Below are 13,802 nucleotides of genomic sequence, written 5' to 3'. Positions count from 1 at the left end.
GATCTGTCATGTTCAAATTCAGACGCAGCGCCCGAGGCGAGGGTGGTCTGTCTGCCCCCTAGGATGGGGAGCCGTCTCCACCCTCGGTGGGGTTTTGGGTGGGCCGGGGGTTGACGGCCCGCTTCTTCTGAGGGGGCTCGGAGTCGAGCCCTCACACAGCCCCACTCCCGCCTTGGCCGAGCCCTCAAAGTGAGACCCCATGGCACCGGAGCCCCACAGCCCCCCTTACAGAAAGCAACACACAAATTGCAGCCAACGTAGATAAAAAGTGTTTTTTTTTAATTTTATCAAATCGATCTGTACAAAAGTTAGCATTGCTTGGTCAGAAAGTAGCGAAACACAGCAGGTAAGTGACAGCGAAAGTCCAAACTCGACACCAAAAAACAGATGGCATAGAAATGGGTTTGCTGTAAGTTCCCTGCCCCCACCCCCAGAAAGAGATAGGCCAAAAAAACAAAATTTTTTTTCTAGAAAAAGGTAGGAAAAAGTAGAAAAAGTAAAAAGAAGCAACTTCTCAGATGTCTTTAAATTGACAAAGTCTTAAAGGCACAAGTTTCCATGAAGTAGGCGGTTATCTTTGCTCAGCACACAGCGGAAGCAGTGCAGGTAAGTCAGGAGTTACTCATCTAAAGCTAAGAATCTACAATCGTTTAGTGGAGAAGGTTTCAGTTTCACAGCTTGGAGGTGGCGCCCGGTTCCTAAAGCCGAGATTAACGTGTGGTGCAGCCACCACATCCCAGGAAGTTCCCATCTCTACCACTTGGCACAGCCGTGGGTAGGGGGGAAACTCAGCGATGCCCCTGCCCGCTACACCTCGACTTCATCCCTGGTGCCGGGGCGCCCAACCTGATCAGAGACTACAGGCAGATGCCTTCTCCTCCCTCAGGGGCCCAGCACCTCTCAGGGCCCTCTGCGGCACTCCCAAAACGCCCATAGCAAAGGCCCCAACCCATCTGCTGTCCTCACCCTGCCTCGGTTCCCCGGCTTCCGTTCTGTCTTAAATTCTACTCTCTGCACAAATTACTTCACTAATTAAAGATAAAATAATACACAACATAAATACATTTTAACAGCTTCCGAAACCAATCAAACACATGTAAGCTTCAAAAATTAAAATTAAAAAAATAAAATAAAAGGAGAGAAGTATTAATCACAGCCAAACCTTGCTTGGGAGAACCCTAGCTACAAGGAGCCCCTCGGGTCTGACGGGCTGGCCCCAAGAGGTGCTCCTGTAGACACGTCCCCACCAGGCTGCAGGGGCTGTCCCACCACAAGGACGTCATCGGTGATCCTGGGTGTTCTCAGTGCCAGGGCCGGCGGGGACCTCGGAATGCAGGCGGCCGGAGACCCCATGCCCCTTCCCTCCTTTAGTCCTTTGGGCTGTGGCTGCCGCTTTGCATCCACCGAGACACAGAACAAGGTGCGTGTCTGCGCGGAAGAGGGACCCAATGGCCGTCCTTCGTGTCGGAGTCACTAGTCCCCGAAAAGAGAGAGAAGGAAAGGAGGGCTGTGTCCTTTGACGGGAGTCTGGAATCTGGAGCAAAGTGGCACCGGCTACAGAGCCGGCTCCCCGCAGACCCCAGCAGGCACTGATGCAGCCGCACACGCAGAGCGCGCCTCCCCTCCCCTCCCCTCGCTCCTTCCTCAAGGCCTCGGAGGCCCTGCCCGTCTTTGCCAAGATAAAGGCTCTCCTCCACGGACACGGGCCCCTCCACACAGCCAGGGCGCCCTCAGGGTCTGGTCAGGGTGGTGTACACGGGCTGGTCCCAGTTACTGGGGGGGCTGTGGGCGGGTGGCACGGAGAGGCCGCTGAGCAGGGATGAGGCATAGGGCCGGCGGGACGAGTGGAAGTAGGGGTGTTGGTAGAGGCTGGCTGGGTAGCCAGGGTACGGGCTGTAGTAGCTGGGGGCCTGCAGGTCGGTGTAGTCGCACTGTGAGCTGGTGAAGGAGCTGGCGGCTGCGGCAGGGGCGGCCGTGCTGACGCTGGCCTGGGCGCTGTAGGAGCCGTAGTCAGCGCGGCCCGGAGAGCCGTGCGACTGGTCACTGTAGTGGCTGGGGCTCAGCTGCTCCGTCTTGATGTGTGGCCGCGGGGGGCCTGCCTCGGTGGGTGATGACGAGGCCGATGGGGCTCCCTTATGGGCCCACACGGGGGACGCCCCAATGCTGGAGTGCGAGTAGGAGGCACCCCCATAGGAGCCAGCGGTGGTGGGCTGGTCTGTGGGCAGGGCTGAGTGGCCATTGAGAGGCAGGTACTGGTCAAACTCGTGGACGTCGAAGGTGTCCATGTTGCTGATGACCTCACTGCTCAGCTCCGAGATGTCCACGTTGCTGAAGTCGATGTTCTGGCGCCCGCTGTCCACCAGGCGGCGGCCTTCCAGCTTCAGCTCCTGCTTGCCCCCGTGGTGCAGGTCTGTCTTGGGAGTGGTGGGCGGGGTGGGCGGCCCATGGGTCTGCCCTGGGGACAGAGCACATTTCAGGGATGAATGCCCCTTCTGTGGGGGGCGGGGTGGGGCTGCCAGAGCTGGCCAGGCTGGTGAGGCACGCATGGGAGGAAAACCAGCCCGCTAACCGCCACAGGTAGGAATCAACGGCTTTTTGTTCCTGTACGTTTCCCAGAAATTCCAGCAAAGCCAGAGCCAGACCTCACGCCTCAGCAGAAGAAATTCCTTGAAGTACTGTTCTGGGGGAAGACCTGGGGCCACGAAGTCCCCACGGTGAAGACCACGGTGGGGGAAGGAGACCCCAGCCCTGTGTACACAACAACAGCGCAACCCACACAAAACCTGTTGTCCCCGAGGCTCACAGCTTTAGCCAACTTCACCGAGACTGCTCGGGTGACCAGGACTCCACCCAGGTCAGCCTGATTCTGAGCTGGGCACTGAGCACCATGCGGGCAGCACGAGTGAGTCCTGGATCAGAACCAGCAAAAAGGCAGAGCAGGCAGAAAGGCCTCGGGTGGGACCCGAAAGCATCTGGGTCACAGGGCTCCTGGAGGCAAACCAAGACCCTCGGTGCTCAGAGGGCGCTACACAGGCCCCCCACCTGCATCAGAAATGGCTGCCACCGGGGGCTCTGGGGGCTTTTTGGGTACCCGAGGAAGGCTTGGTTCTCTCGGGGGTGTCTGCCCCTAGCCCCCTCGCTCATCTCAGCCACGGCCAGAACCCCCACTTCTCACGCTAGGGACTTCCCGAAGCTGGGGGCCCCGGGAGCCCACCTGTGTGGTCGCCGTGGTGGTGTGCGTCGCCGAGGCCCGTGTCGGTCTTGTACACGGCACCCCCAGGGTGGTGGCCCAGCTCGGCACCCGAGTCCGAGTCGCTCTGGCCTGTCTTCACGCTCTTCCTCCGGCGCGGCTGGTACTTGTAATCTGGGTGGTCCTTCTTGTGCTGGACCCGCAGCCGCTCGGCCTCCTCCACAAAGGGGCGCTTCTCGCTCTCACTCAGCAAGCTGCAGGGCAGGGGCAGAAGCCGGACGGCGGGGGTGCCAGGTGAGGCGCGAGGACAGGACCAGGACGACCCCCACCAGGGAGGTCTGCATGCATCTTTATGCCGTGGTGGCCGCCAGGCAGACACTCTCCCTCGCTGAGGACAGGCAAGCTCAAGCCGGCCGGCTGTTTGGTGAGGTCTGTGCTCACTGGGGTCAAAGGAACGAACTAGAACAAGACCCAGACCTTTCCGTCTCCATCTTCCCCCTCTTAGCTCCCCCATCGCTGAGCTGTCTGTCCCCCAACTTCCGGGCTTTCTAAGGCAGGCGGGGGAGGAGGGCAGGACCCAGCTGAGAACACACTGTGGACAAAGTGAGGCTCCCCAGACCCCTGGAAACACTGGCGAAACCCAGTGGTCCTCACTGAGGCTCAGAACACACGCCGGCCCCTCAGACCCTTCCGGAAGCTCACCTCTAACTGCCTGGGGGACGGGGTATGGGGGCACAGACCCACAGGCGCCAGGGTCCACAATGCCCAAACCGGACAGAGGCAGGAGCACAGAGAACATTCATGCAGACTCTGAGCACCCACTCACGAGGCAAGGAACAAGACATGGGGAACCAGCGCCCCGAACCCAAAGCCATCCATTTTACACCCAAGTAGGGAGCACTTGGTGGAGGTGCGCTGTCCTTAGCAACAGCTCTGCCACTGCTGCTGTCCTACTTTCTGCAAAACCAAGCAGTTTCACCATGCCCAAGTGGGCACAATGCAGGTCGCTGCTGGACACCCCTTCACCCCCACTCCTTCCTTGCTGAGGGGTACAGAGGCAGCAGGGGACAGGGAGAAGCAGTGGGGTAGGTGCCAGCCGGGCGGACATGCACACCCTCCATCTGCCTTCTGGACTCCCTCTGCACAGTGGTTGGGGAGAGGAAGGGGAGCCCTTTCCCAAGAGGGGGCACCTCCAGAGATCAGCACAGTGCCTGACGCTGTGTCCTGCTTCCAGATAGAAGCCACATTTCCTACAGCGGGAGAGACAGGCCACCAGGAGCTGGGGCCACTCACAGGTGGGGTCCCCAACTAGACATGCCAGCCACTGCCTTCAGCAGGCTGTTCCCGGACTCTGTGAATGTGCTAGACAGCTGCACACTCGTCCCGCTGCCCTCTACCGGCCCGGACCGCTTGAGTACCCCGTGCCTGGTCCCGGCTGGCCAGAGGGAGTTTTTCCACGAGGACTTACCCTGGGAACAGCCACTGGGAGCAGGGCCGAGACCGGGCGCGGTGCCAGCTCCCCGAGCCCCCGCGCACCCCAGGACCCGCTCACAGCCCGAGGGGCCGGGGCCACCGTCCCCGCGCCCGGCCTGGGGACGAGCACTCACCGCCACAGCTTGCCCAGCGTCTTGCTGAGCTCGGCGTTGTGCAGGTGCGGGTACTGGTCGGCCAGCTTGCGGCGCGCCGCCTGCGCCCACACCATGAAGGCGTTCATGGGCCGCTTCACGTGCGGCTTCGCCTTGAGCGCGCCGCCGCCGCCGCCGCGCACTGGCATGGGCACCAGGCTCCAGTCGTAGCCCTTGAGCACCTGCGACACGGCGTCGCGGATGCAGGCTGGGAAGCGCTCGTCCGCCGCCTCGGCCGCCTCGCCCCGGCCGCCGCCCCCCGCGCCCGCCGCGCGGCCCAGGCCCTCGGAGCCGGCGGGCGACGGCGGCGCGTCCGAGTCCGAGTCCTCCACGTGCGACATGGAGCTGGCGGTGCCAGACGGGCTGCAGGGCGGCTGGGCGCGGGCCTCGCTCATGTCCAGCATCGGGCCCGCGCTCGGAGGGGCGCGCACCGGGGACGCGCACCGGGTCCGAGGCCCGGCTGCGCTGCGGCCGCTCTGGGACCCGAGGTCGCCGCGCAGTGGCCCGACCTACGTCCCCACCACCGCCGCCCGACCCCTCACTCCTGGGGCTGCCGCTGCCGCCGCCGCCGCCGAGACCCAGTCCCCGCGGAGGGACCCGCAACAAGTTTCTTTAAGCGGAGGCCGCGAGACTCCGCCCCCCGCCCGGCTCCCCATTGGCCGACGTGTGCCCCGCTGCCCCGGGGGCGGAGCTTGGCGCCCCCCGCCCCTCCCCCCACCTTAAAGAAAGCTCCGCGATTCCCGCGGCGCCCCCGCCCGCCCCGCCCAGCGCCGCACCACGTGGGGCCTCGCCCGCCCGGCAGCCGAGGACTGGAGCCCGGGCTGTGCGCCTGACCGCTCGCCACCCCACGCCGCGGGCCCCCCTTCCAGGAGGAGCGGGAAGAAAAAAGGGTCAGAGACGGGAGCAGTGGGGCGCTCTGGTGTGCCCTGCTCCCTCTGCGGGCACGTCTCGGCTCCCGTGCGTCCCGCCTCCGGTCCTGTCGCCCAGCCTCGGGCAGCCCGTTCTGCAAGGAGGCGGGTCCTCAAGGGCCTGCCCCCACCAGCCCGCCTTGAGCCTCGGCGTCTCGCCCGCAGCCCAGAGGCGCCGGGGTCAACTGCTGCCAGCCTGCGGCCCAGGGGAGGGTCGGCTGGGCCGCGTAGCCTCAATGCCCGGGCTTCCCGCCCGCAGGGCCGGCGCGACGTGCAGGAGCCTCCAGCGCGCCCCAAGTGTGCGCGCCGCGCACGTCCAGGTAACGCGCCCAGGGGCCACTGCTCGGAGCTGGGTGATCCCAGGTTCCCCGCCCCGACCGGGTACGAGCGTGGAAAGCGCTGGCGGGGGTGCGGTCTCAGGAGCCGCGGCAGCCGCAGGGGGCAGGAGCGCTGGGCGGGGCCGGAGCTGACCCTAGTTGTTGAGTCCCTGGGGCCGCCCGGCGGATGGCGTGGCCGGACGCGGGGGCCCAGAGCCTTCCGGGCCTGACCCGGGGGGTGGGGGCGCGGAGGCTGTCGGGCGGGGCGGTCCTGGGTGGTCCGGCGGGGGCGGAGGCCACTCGAGGCGCCTGGAGTGGAGGAGGTGGGCGCGCCCGCCGAGGAGGGAAGGGGGTAGGGTGTGCCGCCCTGGGGGGGCGGCGGGGTCGGAGAGGGGACATTTCCCCTGAGGCAAGCGCCGGGTCACGGCTCGGTGTCCCCGCCCGAGGCCGCCCCCGCGAGTTGGCCTTGGGCCCGGCGGTCCCCGAGGGTGGCTCGGATTCTTTGGCCAAACCCGCTGGGAGGCCACGGACCGGCAGCCCAGAGCTTCGCTATCCCCGTCTCGAGCGGCCGACTATGAACACGCGAGTCTCCGAGTTTGTGACCCGCGCGACCCCGGTGACCCTGGGCAAGGGCACCAGGCTCCCCAACCGCACACTTCCGAGTCCTGGACGGCTGGGCGAGTGGCCGCCGCAGCCGAAGGAGTGATGCCGTCTTTCTGGCAGCAGAAGGGGCTGGTCTGTTACCAGAAGACTCCCAATCGAAAGTCGGCGGGTGGTACTGAAGCGTCTCCCACGCACCTTTATCGATCCAGGGGCCTCCACCGCGCATCTGACCTCGCAGGACGCACGTCCTGCCCCCATCCTGGCGACAGCCTGCCCCTGCGCCCGGGGCTGCGAATTCCGTAGAGACGAAGACGCTGCGCACTTTGACGGTGGAGCCAGGTCCTGTCCGGACCACCCGTCTGGGGACGAGGCCTTCGCCTCGCTGGCTCCGGGGCTGCGCAACCTTGCATCTGGAGCGCCAGCGCCGCTGCCTCTGTGGGACGCTGGAGGCCTAAGAGAGAGGGGCCCGGCGCCTGGGCTGCCCAGGTCTCCTGCCACCTGCAGGGTGACCCGAAGGCCTGTGTCTTTGTGCGTTGGGTTAACCCCCTTGCCCCAGGCGGTGAACGGGACCTTCCACCTTCCAGGAAGGAGCGCTCCTCAAGGTGAACAGCACGCTGGGAGGCCTTTCCTGAAGGCCAGGGGCTGGCTGCCCCGGTGGCTTGTTCTCCTCCTCCCTCTGCTGGGTCGCCTAACATGGACCACTTTTCACTTTGGAGGTCTTGCTTTCCACTTGGGGTCCTCACTCTGCAGTTGGAGGACACTGAGGGAGGGCTTAAGTGGGGGCACCCACTGAGTTTACTGGCCCAGGTACCCCTATAAGTGAACCAGGGGGTTTAAGTAAAGGAGCAAAAATGACGGACTTGGCCCAAATGGCCCTGCCCCCAAACCTCCCCTCCCCAGCAGATCCCACCCCTCCCTACGCCCCGTGTGCCATTGGGTACCAGGTCTGGGTTTTTAAGAAGAGTTCTGCTTTGCAGAGGAAAACGAAGCACAGGTTGCATTGGGTACACCAGGCAAGGCAGTCTCTCCCTGCTCCCCCCGACCTACAGAGGCACACTGCACAGCCATGTCCCTAGGACACAGGTGACCGCTGGGACCCTTGGAGGGAAAGAGGCCAAGCTGGGGGAGTCCGGAGCTGGACCCTGGTGGCACAGTAGTGTGGCATGTGCAGTCCTAGGCCCCACCGTCAGTTCTACCGGGCTGCAGTGACCACTCTGGGGACTGGTGGAGGTGCTGGCGGGCAGCCCCTGTGGAATTTGTGCAGGTCACAACTCCCACGGAATGGTGCGGGGGCAGAGCCCTGCCAGAGCATGTGTGCACCCTTCCCGGGAGGTGCATTCAGGGTGCAGGCCCGACAGCCCTGGGCAGCTGTTGACAAGTGGGGTGGTGCCCAGAAGTGCCCCAAAGCCCCTTTGCTGTCTTGAAGGCCTCCAGAATTTGCCAGTGAACTATCCAGCCTCATTCTCCATTAGCTGACCTTGGTTCATGTTCTTAGCTGCTGGGCCAGCCCTAAGTGGACACTAGGACATGGCCTGCAGAGGAGGAGGTGGCCACAGTTGCTTCGTGTGTTCATCAGTGTTGATGAAGCACCTGCTTTGTGCCAGGGCATTTTCTGGACAACACAGTACAGAAACACACTGCACGGTCCCTGCCTGGAAGATGTTGGAGTTGAAGGGGGCCGACAGTACACACACCACGGGCCACTCACCACTGGGGGCAGGAGGGGTCCAGGAAGGCGGCTTTGAGGAGGCAAGGATTATGCAGAGACATGAAGCTTCCAACCTCTCAGAGAGGAGAGAACATTCCCTTTGAGGGGTGGGCAGCATGTGCAAAGGCCCTGAGGCAGCAAAGAGCACAGGGTATTTGAGAACAGAGTGAGGCCACAGTGACTTGAAACTTGAGTGGCAGCTCTTTCAATCATCTCTCAGTCCACCTCCTGGCTCCCCCCTCTTCTCTTAGCTCCTCCTTCCTGCCCCTACTCTCCCCTATCCACATGACCTCACCTTCGTCTAGTGGGCTTTGTGGGTTCAGGGAGATGAACCGATGGGCCAAATTTAGGCCAGGTGCCTGGCCCTGGACCATAGGGCATAGGGAAGCTGATGTAAACAAGGTTTCTAGACCCACACCCTGGCAGAGGCTCCAAGGGCACCTGCAAGGAAGGAGCTGTGGGCTGGCAGGCACCCCTTTTGCCTATGAGACCTGAGACCTGGCTGTCTAGGCCTGGAGGGCTCCTGGGAAACCTCTTCCAGGCACAAAGACCCCGACCCACCCTTGGCTTCTAGGGACGGCAGTTCGGGAAGCCCCCGTGTGTGTGTCAGGCACTGCAGATGCTGAGCGGGAAGGAAAGGGCTGCTGAGGGCTGAACACCACGGAGGAGGGCATCCAGCTGTCACTCCTTGCCTCACCCTGCCCAGCCTTTGCCCAGCCTCTGCCTGGCCCTCATCTTCCACAGTTAGGGAGGCTGAGTCCGTGGTTTGTAGTCTTGAAGAGAAGGGCGTTGGGGGCAGGCCACATGGGCCCACGAGCCCCAGGGCCGGCATGTCCCCTGTGTGTCCGCAGCCCTTGCCTGGGCCTCCAGGAGCCTGCCTGAGGTGGTTGGCATCACATCCTGGGAACCCTGGCTCGGCCTCAGAGATGGATTGGTGCTTTTAATTACTGGCCAGTCTGCAGAAACCAGACAACCAGCACAAAGATGAGCCAGTGGCTCTGTAAAGGCGGCCTCGTCCTGTCCTGTTGGGTCTCCACAGAGAGAGGAGGGGGCTCACGTCCCCTGGTAACAGACTCTCAGGGCTCTGGGCCAGCTGGCACGGAAGTTCTGGTTTGGGTGGAACTCGGCCCGTTGGTTGGGCTCCTGTCCACTCGGGAGCCCGCCGTGTCCGTTCCTCACCCTTCAGTGCATGCAGAGGACACCCAGATTCCTCCCCTCTGCCCACAGGACCAGGATGTTCTGGGCCAGCCTCTGCTGGGCGCTGGTCCCGTGCAGCCTGCTCCAGAGCTGTGTCACAGCTTCAAGCTGGTGCGTCCTCAGGATCCTCCCAGCCTCAGGTCAGGGCGGACATGCTCCAGGCTCGCCCTCTGCACCTTCTCACCCGCTCTGAAGCTTCGTGATAAATGAACCCACACTGCATGGGAGTGACCACTGACAGCCTGGGGGACACCCTGCTGTGGCCGTTCTCCTTTGAAAGGATTTGGTGAGAGGGTAGTGCTCAACCTAGGGAGTCTCTGCTGTGCTGTCTGCCGGGGATGCGTGCTGCGCAGATGTGTCAGGAGCAACTGTGGCCTCTGCTCTGGCCTCCACTCACCCCCTGCTGGTCGCTGTCCCCGAGACCCCGCCTGTGCCCGTCCATCTCTCTCTAGTCCGTGGGCTTGGCAGAGCCGACCACCGGCAGCTGTCAGGTCTCGGCGCATCTCTGAAGGCGGGCAGGGCTGCTTCTGCAGCCAAACAGTGTGCTCAGGCAGGGTCCTGGGCATCTCAACATGCAGCCCCCCTGGGGTGCAGGCAGCACCAGGGGGTCCAGGCCAGGCGCCAGCAGTGTCTTCTACGGGAGGAAACTGGGTCTGCTGAGGCAGTAGAGACTTGGGATCAGGCTGGGCCTCTGGACGTTTCCATCTCTAAGCTGATAAATTCCATTGTTCATGCAGAAGTGCTCTGCGTGATGCCAGACTCCTGGACCCCAGACCCCAGCCCCATTCTGGGCCGTCACTTGCCTGGACCCCAGATCCCGGCCCCATTCTGGGCCCTCACTCTCCTGGGCCCCAGCCCCATTATGGGCTCTGACGACCCCGGACCCCGTCACCATATTGGACCCTCACTTCCCAGGACCTGCAGACTCCAGCCTCACTCCAGATCCCCGCTCCTTCGGACGCTATCCTCATTCTGGGCCATTGCCCCCTGGACCCCAGTCCCCAAGCCCCCTGCCCTTGACCGTCCCCTGGGCCCTGGCACGGTGCACCAAGCTCCCCTGAGAAGCGGCGAGGCCAGGAGAGGCCTTCTTGGCCCACGTGCGGAAGGGGAGCCAGGACGCTGAAGCTGACTCGCACTTCAGAAAGCCAGCTCTCTGAGCCCAAATAGGTCGCCAAGCCCTGTGCTTATCCTTCCAAGCTGGACTTTCAGATCTAGTGAGGCTTCTTGTTCAAGATGTCGGAGTTGAACCTTTCCGAAGCGGAGCCTCGCGTCAGGTGTGGCTGGGAAGCGCCTATGGTGGCTGGAAACGTGTCAGAGAAAATCCTCTTTCCCAGCGAGGGCTCTGGCTGGCTGCAGGCCCTGACGGCCTCTGCCGTGACAGAAGGTTCCAGAGACCCATCATGCCAAAGGCAAATTAAAACACACCCTGTCAGGAGATTTCTGCATCTCCCAAGTATTTATTTTTCTGAGCGTGTTGAAGGAGGGTTTAATTAAGACGTCCTCAGACAGGAGTGTTGGGTGAAGTGGGAGCGAGCCGCGTGGTCCTTGTGCAGTGCGAGGCAGATTGCCGTTATGAAGGAGCCGGCGTCCAGGAGGCTCAGAGCAAGAGTGGCACAGCCTTGCCTCCCTGGGCTCCAGGTGGGGCAGGACCTTCCCGGCTCTTGTTTGTGTTGGTCCCACGTGGCCTGGCGTGGGGAGCAGGTGGGGCGGCCACTGGCTGGCGCAGACTCCGGCTTCCTCGGCTGCAGCCTAACATCCCCTTCCTCCTGGGACGTGGCGGGTGTGGAACAGGACCCATCCCAGGACCTGAGGACTGTGACACATGGTCCAACTTTGCTGCTCAAACTGGGGGTTCCCACCCTGTCACCTTTGGTGTCAGTCTGAGAAGAAATTGGCTCCTGGTCATCAGAGGAGGGAGCTGAGACCTCGGGGAAGGTGGACTGGGGCCTCCTATTTGGGGGTCCATCCCTCCCTCTCCGATTTCTAAGCAGAGGCCAAGTGTCTCCCCAGACAGAGGGACGCTGAGTGGGCTTTGCAGAGGTGGGCGAGGCCTGGATGAGCTGACTAGAAAAGTCCCTGCTGACGTACCCCCTGAGTGTTGGTTGGAGGTGATGGTACAAGCTGAGGGCTAGAAGCACGTTTCTGGCGGCTTTTGACGTGACAGATGACCATCGTGAGATGGAGGGAGCCCCCTCACTCGGCCACTGCAGGTCCATGAGATGAGATCCTGGAGGGTGTGTCTGAGCGCTTTCTGTTCTGTGGCTCATTCTGCAAACATTTCTGGAGCTTCTACGCCATGCCAGGTGCTGGACAGAGGTTGACGGCCCTCAGGGGCTCTGCCCTCCAGAAGCTCGTGCCAGCGAAGTGTTCTAATACAGTGTGACAGGAGGGCCATGCAGTGGCTTGTGAATGGGGCTGCATGCTGGCTGCCTGCCCCTGCCTCCTGCCCTTGGGTGTGGAAAAGGGTAGGAGGGAGTTTGGGGCTCCCCTAAGAAAGGAGGACATTTGAGGTCACAGGACTTGATGTGGTCCTCTATGGCCCTTTGACTTTGGCGAGTCATGGGGTTACTTGGGGCGGCAGGGGGAGTGCCCATCTGTTCTGTGGGGCACTGCTGGGCCTTCATGAGTTGACGTACATACGAAGCCAGGTGTGCAGTAGCCGACACCTGATGTTATTGTGTTTTTTCTGTTTGTGAACTCGTCACCCCAAGCTAGCAACTTTCAGAGCTCATCTCCCACTGGTGGGCCCATCTGTGGACACCTTCAAGGAGAACGTGTACCGGGAATACCCCCACTCTTTCCAGAAATGAATTGTCAGCTTGAGTCACTGGACGAGAGTCAGAGGAAGGTAAGACCTGCTGATGGATGGCGTTGGGCACAAGCTCCCAGCCCATCCCTCAGACCCCCACCCCTAAAATAAGAGGTTTGGGCCAAATCAGGGATCTTAGACTCAGGTGCCTTCAGGAACCAGACAGGGAGGGTAATGTGGAACCTGTCGTGGGCGAGCCTGTAGGGAGTAGTGGGGCCAGAGGATGGCTGAAGAGAGGACCCGGTCATCCCAAGGGCCAGCCACGGCCCCCAGACCTCAGCTGACCACAGATGCATACCTGAGCCTGGCTCGGATGGGCATCACTGCCCGCCAACACAAAGACTTGTGGTTTTGAGGCTGCCTGTTACGCAGCATCATTGTGATGATCGGTAACTGATGCAGCTCTGTGGGCAGAATCCAGCCCTCAGGCCTCCTCTTTAAGACCCACAGCCTAGACAGTTTCCAAGACTACTTCCGCTTCAGAATATGACTCTAATAAAAACCTGCACGTTCTTTCCCCCGGTAGGACTCTACAGCCGAAGACTGTAACTGCACTGGGGGTTTATGTTTTGCACTCTGCCAACAGTCATGGCTCACCAGCTTGCAGGGCCACATGGGCCACGTCTCCTTCTGGGGTGTGGGCGTGGGAGTGCTCATGGCCCAGAGCCGGGGGCGCCAGGAGAGGAGACAGGCAAGCCGAGCAGAACAGCCGTCTGTGAGTCACAGTTCCAGAACAACCAGCAAATGGCCCAGCACCTGCTTGCCCACCCCCACCCGCACCTGCCAGCCTCACCAGGGGGTTTTGGCCGCTGGACAGTCAGGGTGGGACCGGCCGAAACTGACCACTCCTCTAGAAGAAAGTGACGGATGTTAGTGCCAGCGGGTCCTGCCCTCCCATCAACAGATGTCAAGACATGAAAAAGTTGGAGTCAATGAAGGGTGCACAATTAGATTTGGGCCCAAGCTGGGTTCCTGTGGGTGCCAGAGACAGCTGCAAATGCTCGTCCGCGACAATTGCCCTGATGCGGCGGGGCTGCCAGGCCAGGGTGCCCGGGGACAGCTGGGGAGGTGCCGACACGGGGCCCATTCCTCTGTGAAGCTGTCCCGCAGCTGCTGGGAGTGCCGCCAGCCCGCAGGCTTCTGTGCTGGGCTCCGGGGCTGCACGGGAGGAGCCGCAGACGGCCTGCCGGGGACATGGGCTCACCTAGGGGTTCCGGCTTGTCCGTGGCCCGTCTGGAGCTGCGGGCTCTGCTCAGGGAACCCCCTTTTCTCCGCTCTCCTCCTTTTCTGGGCTTTTTCTCTCTGGCTCTGTCCAGGTGGGGCTCAGCACTCCCACCCAACCCCGGCCCTCTGGTCACCAGCCCGGGGCAGTCAGGCTGCATCTCAAGCACCTCAGCTTGAGTTTGTCTCATATCGTTTTTTGCTTGAAGATGGAGGTTCAGGAA

The 13,802-nt window shown here is 62.4% G+C and overlaps 1 protein-coding gene across 2 annotated transcripts; it reads right to left on the bottom strand.

Moving 5' to 3' along the window:
- Nucleotides 1-258: 258 nt before the first annotated feature.
- SOX8 (SRY-box transcription factor 8) lies at nt 259-5,354 on the bottom strand. Of its 2 annotated transcripts, XM_004438218.3 has the most exons (3): nt 4,798-5,354; nt 3,215-3,444; nt 259-2,455 (listed from the first exon to the last, which is right to left on the bottom strand). In XM_004438218.3, exons 1-3 carry the CDS (start codon nt 5,217-5,219, stop codon nt 1,731-1,733), a joined length of 1,377 nt encoding a protein of 458 aa, XP_004438275.1. In that variant the 5' UTR covers nt 5,220-5,354; the 3' UTR covers nt 259-1,730. The 2 variants fall into 2 exon arrangements, with proteins under 2 accessions (XP_004438275.1, XP_087305458.1); XM_087449332.1 differs by lacking the exon at nt 4,798-5,354 and having other exon boundaries at nt 3,215-4,789.
- Between the last annotated feature and the right edge of the window lie 8,448 nt (nt 5,355-13,802).

The sequence above is a fragment of the Ceratotherium simum genome, chromosome 26, assembly GCF_057802395.1.
Source record: "Ceratotherium simum simum isolate JZ-2026a chromosome 26, ASM5780239v1, whole genome shotgun sequence".
Classification (NCBI taxonomy): Eukaryota; Metazoa; Chordata; class Mammalia; order Perissodactyla; family Rhinocerotidae; genus Ceratotherium; species Ceratotherium simum.
This window is presented reverse-complemented; position numbering and strand designations above follow the sequence as displayed.